We start from the raw sequence: 12819 nt of genomic DNA, 5'->3' as shown, positions 1-12819 counted from the left end.
TGGTTGAAATTTTTCGGTCGTTACACTTACTTTGTATGAGACAAAGTTTTCATAAAGAAAATTTGAGTTCTTCCCATCTTGCCTTTGTCTCATATGTTGATAGCTTCATTAAAGGACTCATGTTATCTTTTTTTTCTTAACCTCATATCAAGTTTGAATGTTCCTTCGAAACCTTCTGTTCTGTGTCGACTATAGAGGGATGTTAAACAAAATGTATGTGTATACACGTTTATAGTTTTATAGTCTTGTATTTTAGTATTTTCGTGTGGTCCATTCGTATAGAAAACCCACGTTGTATAACCTATGTTATTATATTTGTTTTATATATTGACAGATCAAATTCATGGAGAATATTTAACTTACAAAAGATTATATATTATACTTGGGAGGAATAAAGTGAGTTACTCTATTGATTTGGCCTCTCCGAAAAAGCATACAAGTTAAAGAGTAAAGACTTTATTTAAAGTTAAGAAATTATTAGAAAAAAACAAAAAAGGCAATAAATAATTGAGTGTAACTGTAATAGATTTGGCCTTTCCAGAAATTTATACGGTCTTAGATCAGAGCTTAAAATTAAAAAGTGATTAGAAAACAAAAATCACGTGTTAACAATGGTATCACAGATTCCCTTAAACATGTAATTAAACTAAATCCATTGAAACGCATTGTCTATTTAAACATAACTACGGGATCATGCAAAATCAGAACCCAGATCTCAACAATGGCCTCCATTACAATCAAGTGTTTCGTCGGCCTCCACCAATCTTCGCCTGAAAAATACCACCGTCATTACTCGTTTACCGCTCCATCTAAATGCGTCGTACGAAGCCAACGCCACCACCGTCGTCTTAATGTTGTGCAGGCTGCCAAATCTAGTCCCAAAATCACTGGACGGAACCTCCGCGTTGCAGTGGTTGGCGGTGGTCCTGCCGGTGGCGCAGCTGCCGAAACTCTAGCCAAAGGTGGTATAGAGACTTTCCTCATCGAGCGCAAAATGGACAATGCTAAGCCCTGTGGTGGGGCTATCCCACTTTGCATGGTCGGAGAATTTGACTTGCCATTGGATATAATCGACCGCCGTGTCACAAAAATGAAAGTCATCTCCCCGTCAAACGTCTCCGTCGACATCCATAAAACTCTCAAACCCCATGAGTATGTCGGCATGGTCCGTCGGGAAGTCCTCGACGGCTACCTCCGTGAACGCGCTATAGCCTCCGGTGCCACCATAATCAACGGACTTTTCACCAAAATGGACATACCCCAAGAGAAAAACGCGCCGTACATCCTCCATTACAACGCCTTCAACGGTGAATCCGTGTCCGCCGGAGAAAAGATGAGTATCGAAGTCGACGCAGTGATTGGCGCCGATGGTGTCAATTCCCGTGTCGCAAAATCCATCGACGCCGGAGATTATGAATACCTCATCGCTTTCCAAGAACGTATAAAGCTTCCAGAAGACAAAATGAAGTACTACGAGAACCTCGCAGAGATGTACACCGGCGATGATGTGTCACCAGACTTCTACGGTTGGGTGTTTCCGAAATCCGACCACGTGGCAGTCGGAACAGGAACTATAGGGCACAAACCTGATATTAAAAAGTTCCAAGACGCCACGCGCCGCCGTGCACATGACAAGATTGTTGGAGGAAAGATCATGCGGGTGGAAGCTCACCCCATCCCTCAACACCCACGACCGAGGAGAGTACTGGAGAGGGTAGCGTTGGTAGGAGATGCCGCCGGGTATGTTACAAAAGGCTCCGGCGAAGGGATATATTTTGCGGCAAAGAGTGGGCGGATGTGTGCGGAGGCGATAGTGGAAGGGTCGGAGTATGGGAGGAGGATGGTGAATGAGGGAGATATGAGGAGTTATTTGAAGAAATGGGATAAAACATATTGGCCGACGTTTAAGGTGATGGATGTGTTGGAGAGGTTGTTTTACAGGTCGAATCCGGCGAGGGAGGCTCTTGTGGAGTTGTTTGGAAATGAATATGTGCAGAGGATGACGTTTGATAGCTATATGTATAAGAAGGTGGCGCCGGGGAATCCATTGGAGGACATTAAGCTTGCAGTGAATACAATTGGGAGCCTCGTTAGAGCCAATGCGCTTAGCAAGAAGATGGCTAATTAATTAAGATATGATTATATTTTGTTAATTTACTATTGATGGGCATTGTAATTTTTAGATCGGTTCCTATTTTTTTTAAGTACTTGATAATTAAGATTTTAATAAAAGAACCTATGTGAAGTATTACATATTTATAAAACTTTATTAAAATAATGCATAATATCACAGTAAATACTATTAAATTTATACAGAAATAAAATATTATAGAAAATACGGCATTTAAATTATACTAAGATATGAATTATTTGTACAAAAAATTTGTAATTTTTTTTCTAATTTTGACCTTGATTTAAGTTGGTTTAAGGAACCTTTTGACTGATACCGATAAAAGTTTGAGTTTGACTTGTTCGATGATATTGTAACGCCCGTGTTTCTAGACTAGGTATTAATATTGACATAATGGTCTAGGTTAACCTTTGTAACTCATTTAGAAGAAATGAAAAGGAATTATGTGAATTTTATGTGAATTATGTGTTTTATGCTTAATTATTAAATTTTATTAATTAAGAATAAAAATGAGCGTCAAAAATTAAATTTTAGATAAAACTGATATCTATTAAGAAACTTGTAGTGGGCATGACAAGGATTACGGATATATAAAGAATGCCGAAATCCGAGTTATAACGAAGAAGTTATGACCTGTCGAAGTTTCATGATAAACAGGCACGGTGCCGAATATCGTAAAAAGTGAGTTTTTGATAAACCACTTTTTAGCCTTAGTAATCTAAACGAAACTCGTAGTGCTCGTCAAACTGAGAGTATGTATAAAAAGAACGCCCAAATCTAACTTAATATGAGGAAGTTATTATTTTTCGAAGTTTCAGCTTAGCAGTAGACAGCTAAAAACTCGAATTTTAAATCGAGTGATTTTTAGCCGACACGACCTAAACGAGAATCGAAGGTCTCGTCATTAGTAGCACAACGGTAAAAAGTATGACGAAAACGGACGTCGGATGAAGAAGTTATGAATTTTTAACGTCAAAATTAGCCGACGAAATCTAAACGAAAACAGATTTCCATCCGCAAACCGATGGTCAGAGCGAATAAACGATTCAAACGTTGAAGGATATGCTGAACGCATGTACCCTGGAATTCCAAGGTAACTGGGATGAACATTTACCTTTAGTAGAATTTTTCTAGGGTAATAGTTTCAACTCAAGCATCAAGATGGCACCTTATCATGCTTTGTATGGGGAAAAGTGTTGAATGCCGTCATGTTGGCTGGAAGCTGAGGAAAAGCAGTTTATGGGACTTGAAATAGTCCATTAGACTGCTGAAAAGTTGAAAGTGATTAGGGAAAGGATGTTAGTTGCTCAAAAGAGCTATGCTGACAAGAAAAGACAAGCGATATCATTCGAAGTTGGAGATTCGGTTTTACTTAAAGTCTCGTCGTGGAAGGGACTTATAAGGTTTGGTAGAAGAGGAAAGTTCAGTCCAAGGTTTATTGGACCATTTAAAAGTTCTTCAAAGGATCGGAAATCAAGCTTACAAGCTAGAATTACAGGAAGAACTAGAGGGTATTAGCAATACCTTTCATATGTGTTATTTGAGGTAGTTCACGGGAGGTGTGCCCGACATAATTCACATTTATGAATTAAGGTTGGATGAGAGCAAGAGGTTAATTGGAGAAGATAGTTGATTTAGTGCTTGCGCGTTGGAAACATATAAATTGGCCAAATCCCACCTGGGAAACGGAGAGTGACATAGTGAGTCGCACCCGTAGTTGTTTGTCGTTGTGTGATTCCGAGGACAGAATCATCCTAAGGGGAGAGAGTTGTAAAGCCCGTGTTTCTAGGCTAGGCATGAATATTGACATAATGGTCTAGGTTAACCTTTGTAACTCATTTAGAAGAAATGAAAAGGAATTATGTGAATTATGTGTTTTATGCTTAATTATTAGGATTTAATTAATTAAGAATAAAAATGAGTGTCAAAAATTAAATTTTAGATAAAGCCGATATTTATTAAGAAACTTAGAGTGGCCGTGACAAGTATTACGGATATATAAAGAATGCAGAAATCCGAGTTATAACGAAGAAGTTATGACCTGTTAAAGTTTCACGATAAATCGGCACGGTGTCGAATGTCGTAAAAAGTGAGTTTTTGATAAACCACTTTTTAGCCTCAGTAATCTAAACGAAACTCATAGTGCTCATTAAAACGATAGTATGTATAAAAAGAACGCCCAAATCTGACTTCGTATGAAGAAGTTATGATTTTTCAAAGTGTCAACTTAGTAGTAGACAGCTAAAAACTCGAATTTTAGATCGAGTGATTTTTAGCCGACACGCCCTAAACGAGAATCGAAGGTCTCGTCATTAGTAGCACAACGGTAAAAAGTATGATGAAAATGGACACCGGATGAAGAAGTTATGAATTTTTAACGGATTTCTTGTCCTGGTCTGTTAAAAATAATAATATAAAAATTAAATTCAAAATTAGCCGACGAAATCTAAACGAAAGTTGTAGAGCGTAATTTTACCTACGCGTGTATATAAAGAACATTAAAAACGGAGCCCGTACGCGAAAGTTATGGATTTTAGAAGTTTTGGCGCGAAAAACGAGAAAAATCCCCAAAACTGAGGAATTTGCACAGGTGGACTTCGGCCACGTGTCCGCGCTTCACCTCCGACGCGTGTCTGAGCTGCTGAGTCATCCGATCTTGAGAGCTGATCCGGAGTGGTCTACTGAGAAGGCGACACGTACCCTCTTTCACGTGACCGAGCACTCGCATGAAGCCACGGACACCCCCTTACTTTGGACCTAGACCTCGGTCCAGTAAGAAGCTGCCAGCAAGCCTTCGCACGCGCAACCCATGTGCGAGCCCTCCCCTGTGAGCCTCATATCTTCGCCACCTAGAGGCTTCTCAGCCGTCCGATCAGAAGCTCCTCCCTATAAATAGAAGGCTGCGACCTGCGATCCCTCTCGGATATTTTTAAGAAATTGCCATTTTTAGCCCCTTTTTCCATATTTTCTTCGTCTTAACATTCCCCAAATCCCCGGTATCTATTATAACCCCCAGAATACGCCACTAAGTGCCCGTGAATCCCGCAAAATTTATCTTTTCGGTTTCGAAGCCCGACCCTCGCAGAGCCCGGTTTCTCAATAAAACTTCCGGTTTTATTAGAAACGATCGTTTTAGGAAACAAATTGCTGCCCGGTTTTCATTAAATCAAGTGAGTGTGTAGTTACTTTCACATTACATATAGATATGAAGTATTTTACATAAAATACGTGTTGTGTGGATATATATTGTTTTTTTATTTGAGATGGGTGTTAAAGGAATGATTTATACAAGTTTTTAAATAATTTAAACTGTATATGTATTTTTATCTACGAAAAATGTTGGGTAAAACATGGGTAGATGAAATAGTGGGTGTGATGAAAGGTGAGTTGGATAGATGAGATGATCAGTGATAGAGATCATGAGTTGAGAGTGAGTGGTGAAATGAGATGATGAGTTGATAGTGAGGGGTGAAGCCCTTACCCAAACGTGTGGCGTGAGTGGTGCAATATGAGAAAAGCCCTTACCCAAACATGGGCCCACGTCATTTAGCAGAGTATGGATGACAACCATGGACTATTCTAGACAGTCTGTGGAACACTAGCAGGCCCACAACCTGTAGGTGTAATGAACTATATGTTCATTTGTTGTAGTCTAAAAACCCATTGACACGTATTGCAGGGGGAATACCTGTAAATGATATTGTCGATAAATGAGAGCTATGGACTTAGCACATGTTGAATAAACCTTGGCAGCTATGGACTTAGTACTCATTGTATAAACCCCGGTGATGAGGTGACTTTGTTTCTATTCCTTAGGATGAATCCTTAGGAATGAGTGATAGCTGATTCTTAGGGTAAACCCTTAAGAAATAAATAAGATAATGGGGTTAGGGTAATTCGGTTGATTGATTGATGTTTAAGCATATTAAATTATGTATTGTGGGTTGAAAACCCTATATGCTCACCAGGCTTCCAGCCCTGACCCACTCAGCTGTTTATATTACATGTAGAGGACCCCGAGCATAGTCGGATGATGATGATGAGTGATTTTGGATTATAGGCCAGTAGTTACAAATAACTGTTGTCAGGCTTATAATGTCTTGTTTATGCTTTTGATCTGTATCGGAACTTGACATCCTGAGGTTTTGATATAAAAGGAAATTATATATTTCTTAAAGAAAGGTTTTGACAAACTTTTATCATGTTTTGTTTTGGGGACCAATTCCACAACATCTTTTAAAAAGATTTCTCTGATTTTATTTTAAAAAGCATAAATTAAATCGGTCTTTTCTGGCCGAGAAATTAGCGGATGTCACAGTTGGTATCAGAGCATTAGTTTAAGCGACCTAAGAAATTGTAGGATTTCTAGACTTAAACTTAGAATGCTAAGTGATGATTGTGAGATGAGTGTCTACCATAATTTAGACACGATCACTAGTTTATTTTAGGAAAGATGCCTAAAATGCTTTTATGTTCTAAATGCTATATGCTTGCCATATATGCCATTATTTTTTCGGATCTATGGTCTGTTGCCGACCGGATCTGGAAACCTTATGTGTGTAGGATTCTAAACGTATGACTATGATATTAGAACTAACATATAAACGTTTCGAAGTAATAACGAAGATTTAACGCCTATCGAAAATAAAGATTTAATTTCACCTACGAATGGTGTATAGATCGAAATGGCAAGTACTCAAAGTGAATTCGGAAACGATAATCCGCAGCCTGAGCCAATCACGATTGTTGGGGTGCAAGCAATGGTGCGTACGATGTTAGATGAATAGATGGAAGAAACCAAACGTTTACTTCAACAAAGTAAGGATGAAATTACTGTGCCAGTATGTCATGCATCTGTTCTTGAGGCAACTATTAGGGTTGCTAAGTCTATTGAAGAAATGATCAATGAAAAAACCGCCAACAAGGTTGAAGTTGACAAAAAGAGGAAACTTGAGGGGTCTTCAAGGCTCACCAAGAGCAACATATCCTCAAAGTCTGGCAAAAGAAGAGATAAAGGAAAATGGTGCGGGAAGTGCAAAAATAAACACTCTGGGAATTGTGACAGGAAGGTGAAGTGTTTTAGGTGTGGAGAAATAGGACATTACGCCAATGAGTGTATGATTCTCAAGGGGGTGTGTTATGTATGTAAAGAAGAAGGCCATGTTTCTAAGAACTATCCAAAGAACAATGAAGTAACAAGGCCAAGTGCACCACCAATGCCAAGGGAATTTTAGAATATCCTTGATGAAGCAATTAATAATGCTAGGAAGTAGAAGTAAAGACTTGATACCCGAAGATCAAGTTACGAAGTAGTGATGTGAATAGTAACAAGTGGTTTAGCCTATAAGAGGCATAGTGTCACACCCCAAAAACGATAATGGCGGAATACGTTTTGGGGTGGAGGACGTCATGTATAGTATCATCACAATTGCATAATAGTAAAAACAAGAAACATACAACCATTGCATTTACATAGTGAGTTTAATTACAAGTGTGTTTTGTAGTATCCAACAAACACCAAAAGTAATACAAAAGTAAGAGATGGATCTTGTATGCCCCATCTTCTCCAAAATGCTGCACCTGTACCTGTCTATCTTTGACCTGAGGATACAAGTTATTTTGAAAACGAGTATCAGCATAAAGCTGGTGAGTTCATAAGAATTTCCATTCCGGTATCTCCGGTTGTTGGAGGAGTCCCAATGGCTTTTGATATTCGACCTCGACCTTCGCGCAAGTAAGGCACTTACTCACAAAGGTAGCGATCTCCACTTTCATGTTAGGCCACCAGTATAGCTTTTTGAGATCCAGATACATCTTATCCGAACCTGGGTGGACGGAGTATCGAGTGTTGTGTGCTTCCTTCATGACCAGATCTCTGAAACCTCCATGGCGCGGAGTCCAGATTCATTCCATGAGATAGTAAGCTCCGTCACCCTTGACCTCCAAACTCTTATCCATTCCGCGCAGGGATTCTCTCGTCACATTCTCAGGCTTTAAGGCTTCAAGCCGAACCTCCTTGATCTGTGCGGATAGGTGCGAATGGATAGTCAGTGCTAATGACTTGGTTCTTTGACCAGAATACTCTTTACTACTTAGGGCGTCTGCTACCATGTTGGCTTTCCCCGGGTGATATCGAATTTCGCAGTCATAATCGATGAGTAGTTTGACCCATCGGCGTTGTCTCATGTTGAGCTCTTTCTGGTTCAGTATGTGTTGGAGGCTTTTATGATCAGTGTACACTATGCTCTTCGTTCCATACAAGTAGTGTCTCCAGACCTTTAAAGCGAATACAACCGCCCCTAACTCGAGGTCGTGCGTAGTGTAGTTCACCTCATGTTTCTTTAGCTGTCTTGAGGCATAGGCGATGACTTTACCTCGTTGCATCAAGACACAGCCGAGCCCTTGATTTGATGCATCGCAGTATACGACAAAATCTTCTGTTCCTTCGGGAAAGGATAATACTGGTGCGGTGCATAGGGCTCGCTTCAGGGTCTGGAATGCCTTCTCCTGTTTCTCTTCCCAGTTGAATGACACGCCCTTCTGTGTCAACATAGTGAGAGGCTTCGCAATCCGAGAGAAGTTTTGCATGAATCTGCGGTAGTAGCCAGCGAGGCCTAGAAATTGACGAATTTCTATAGGCGTCTTCGGTGCTGACCAGTTCTCAATAGCTTTAATTTTGGAGGGATCCACGTGGATTCCGTCTTCACTGACCACGTGTCCTAAGAATCGACCCTTCAGATCCAAAATTCGCACTTAGAGAACTTCGCATAACTTCTCTGACCGTAGGGTTTCCAGAACCCGTCGTAAATGATCCCTGTGTTCTTCCTCGCTTCGAGAGTAGACGAGTATATCGTCAATAAAGAGGATGACGAACTGTTCTAGATATGGACGGCACACCCTATTCATCAAGTCCATAAACACTGCGGGGGCGTTAGTCAATCCAAAGGGCATCACTACGAACTCGAAGTGTCCGTAACAGGTTTGGAAAGCTGTCTTCAGAACATCTTCCTCTAGTACCCGTAACTGGTGGTACCCGGACCTAAGATCAATCTTGGAGAAATAGCGCGCTCCTTGTAGTTGGTCGAACAGGTCGTCGATACGAGGGAGAGGATAGCGATTTTTGACTGTGAGTTTGTTGAGTTCCCTATAATCGATGCACATACGAAACGATCCGTCCTTCTTCTTCACGAACAAGACCGGAGCTCCCCAAGGTGAGAAACTCGGTCTGATAAAGCCCTTGCTGAGCAGCTCGTTCAGTTACCTGGATAGTTCTTGCATTTCGGCAGGCGCTAAACGATATGGCGACTTAGCTACGGGGGTAGCTCCTGGGACTAGGTCGATTCTGAACTCAACCTGACGTTTGGGAGGTAGACCTGGGAGATCCTCCGGGAAGACATCAGGGAATTCGCATACAACGGGAATGTCTTTTGAATCTATCACTTTCTGACTTGTGTCGACGACGTGAGCCAGAAGGGCGTGATATTCCTTACCCAAATATTTCTGGGCCTGAATACTGGAGATGATACAAAGGCCCGTACCGGGTTTATCTCCATAGATCAATAGGGTTTCGTGATTTGGAAGATTCAGGCGAATGGCTTTGTCGAAACATAGGATATCGGTGCGATGAAGACTCAACCAGTCCATACCAACAATGACATCGAAATTTTTGATTGAGACTGGTAAAAGATCGATTGGAAATGAGTGATCGTCTAACGTGAGGGTACAACCTATGTAGATTTCGTTAGAGCTTTCGGTCTTCCCGTTAGCCATTTCTACGACGAATGTTTCTTTTAGTGGCTGTGGGGATTGTTTAAGTAGGTGTTTAAAGTTTTGGTTTATGAAGCTTCTTTCTGCACCACTATCGAATAAGACACAGGCATAAGAGTTGTTAAGAAGAAAACGTACCCGTGACTACAGTGGGATCCGCTACTGCTTCATTGTGACCAATAGCGAGTAGTCTTCCGGTTCCCCCAGCATTCGCAGCCTTCGGACAGTATTTCTTGAAGTGACCAGCTTCACCGCAGCCGTAACACGTCGGGGTCACTCCCGAACCGGGAACTTGCGAAATAAGTTTGGGAGGGGCCTTGCATAATTGCACCGTATGGCCCTTCCGACCGCAATTGGAACACTGCCATTCACGGCAGGGGCCGTTGTGGTGGAAAGCGCACTTGGGACACTTGGGCAGATTACCACTATAAGCTTTTGGTGGTGCAGGAGTGGCTGGGGTAGTGGCAGCATGGACCGCCACAATTTGCTGGTCCTTGGAGGAGGTTTGAGTTTTCTTGCCTTTCTTCTTATCCCATCACTTCCTCTTTCTGTCAGATGAATCGGGTGGTGCAGTGGTGGTTGGGGTTGCTATTGCTGGGGTGGAAGAGACTTCATGGTTGATCAGACTCTGGGTCAATTCCTTGGCACTGTCGAAGGTGGTAGGGCGTGAGGCTAGTACGTTTCCTCGATATGGGGGCATTAGACCCCAGATGTATCGTTCGATCTTTTTGCTTTCGGATGGGATCATGTTGGGACACATAGCCGCCAAGTCGCAGAACCTGGCCGTGTATGCTGTTATGTCAGTCCCTTTCATCTTGAGGTTCCAGAGTTCCTCCTCAAGTTTCTGAACTTCGCCCCTAGGGCAGTACTCCCCTCTCATGAGATCTTGTAGAGTGTCCCAGCCCATGGCATTGGCTGTTACCAAGGAGAGTGCACTGACATGGCCGTTCCACCATGCCAAGGCTCTGTTAGTGAGGGTGGCAGTAGCGAACTTGATTTTGCTCTCTTCGGGGCAAGAGCACATTTCAAATACAGCTTCGGTTCTTTCAAACCATTGAGACAATGCCAGAATTCCTCCGGTACCATCGAAGAAAGTAGGTTTACAGTTCATGAAGTCCTTATAAGTGCATCACTGCACTCTTTGATGGACCTCACCAAATCTGGAGTTACCACCGCTCACATCACCGGAGTTCATTTGATCCATGGCTGCTGTTACAGCCGCAGTCACAGCCGTTTGGAACAGCACTGGATCGAACTGCGGAGGAGGAGGTGGTGGAGGAGGGGTTTGAGTTGCTGGTCTTCCTCTGTTCGGACGCTTTCGTGGAGGCATCTTTCACTGGAAGATCATAGAAATGATAGCAATAGTAAGAGTCTATTGCGTATATGAATAGAGTGTTTCATGGATTAAATCAACATAATCCAAAGATCAGGAAGAGAGTCACAGTAATAGAGTAGTTAACTGCCAATTTACTGGTATTGATGATGTAATACAAGTTCGTAAAAAGTGACCTAACAATAAGTCTTACATCAAACCGTAAGGAAAAATGTTGGCAGTCTAGAGGCCGACTTAGAGTACTTATAAGCTAGGAATGTTTACAGACAAGTGATCTATGAAACATAGAGAGGAAAGGCTAGTCCTTTAAGCAAAAGAGTGAGGTACTAGGCGTCTTCTACTGGAGACGGTTACTTGTTGGGCGAACCCTCAGATCCGCTAGCTGACGCATAACTTCTTGAAGGTGTCGTTCATGAGTCCTTTGGCGTGCTCGGAGTTCCCTAACTTCGGCTCGGGATGCAGCTAGCTGATGCTGCAGAGCCTCATTGGTCCTCCTTGTCCTGTCCATGGCTTCTTCAAGTTGGCGGATGCGAATAGTGTTGAGATTCGAGTTGGCATCCACTTCTACAACTTGACCAATGGCTGCTTGACCCTGCTCGACATTCCTGGCAACCCTTCGAATGATGATGGGCAGAACTCAGTCTGCCGATCCCCCTTCGCTTATGTTGTAGAAGCTTCGGTCTCCATTGTAAGGTAAGGGCTGGCCCTGCTCCTCGCTCCATCGGTGCAAGGATATGGCCCACATAGGAGTGGGACCCTGAAATGTTGGACGGGGGTTGGGGTTCGGAGCTTCAGGAGGTTGGTTGTTAACTTTTGGTTCGGAGTTCGAGCTATTCGAGAAGCCTTCAGCATGATGATCATCCTAAGGGATCGGGTGATCATCGTCTGACTCCTCATCGAGCCATCCTCCATTGCCCTGGTTTGGATAGTACGGATCACCGGGATGGTGGAAGCCAGCCATGCTATCTATGCGAGAAAGGGGAAGGGAAAGGTTAATAGACGTACTACTCTAAGATACTTATAAGATGAATCGTTATTATTCGACCCAGTACTTGCGTAGTGCATACTGATTACATGTAACCGAAGCAAGATAGTCCTTCGAATAAGCAACCCTAACTTCAGATCCCGAATCAAACAAAAACAGGAAATGAAGCAAAGGCCACAAATTCTGAGTCTATAGCGCCCTAGTCACATGTAACCGTGGTGTATCCACTTAGCAACTATTGTCCTACCAGTAACGACCCTTTTAGTTATCACATATGTAGTTAGTGGTATACAGAATACTCCTATAGTATTCTCGTTCTAACGTTATTGTGGTAGTGTTGGTAAGTTTTAGACTTGTTGCAACACCATAACCCAACTTAGGCACATGCTAGTCACTCCCAGAAAAATCTAGTTGATCAGGCTACATTCCCCCAGATGTGACTATATGTGTCTAAGCCCAATTGTGCTGTCCAACAATCTTAATACTTTTGTTCTGTTCTAGTACGATACTAACTTCTGTGTTTTATAGAGGTGTGCGTATATATACTTAGTTAAATCTTTTAGATACTTAACAGTATATATTCTTGGTCAGAGTGTTTTAGTC

General features: G+C 42.0%; 1 protein-coding gene across 1 annotated transcript; it reads left to right on the top strand.

The window, feature by feature from the left end:
- Positions 1-689: 689 nt before the first annotated feature.
- Positions 690-2255, top strand: LOC145103129 (geranylgeranyl diphosphate reductase, chloroplastic-like). Its single transcript, XM_079040671.1, has one exon. It carries the CDS (start codon positions 722-724, stop codon positions 2126-2128), a length of 1407 nt encoding a protein of 468 aa, XP_078896797.1. The 5' UTR covers positions 690-721; the 3' UTR covers positions 2129-2255.
- Positions 2256-12819: the final 10564 nt, after the last annotated feature.

This window comes from Lactuca serriola, chromosome 4, assembly GCF_051521515.1.
Source record: "Lactuca serriola cultivar US96UC23 chromosome 4, Lser_US96UC23_V15, whole genome shotgun sequence".
NCBI classification, from domain to species: Eukaryota; Viridiplantae; Streptophyta; class Magnoliopsida; order Asterales; family Asteraceae; genus Lactuca; species Lactuca serriola.
The sequence above is the reverse complement of the archived record's forward strand: the minus strand, read 5'-3'. Positions and strand labels throughout refer to the sequence as shown.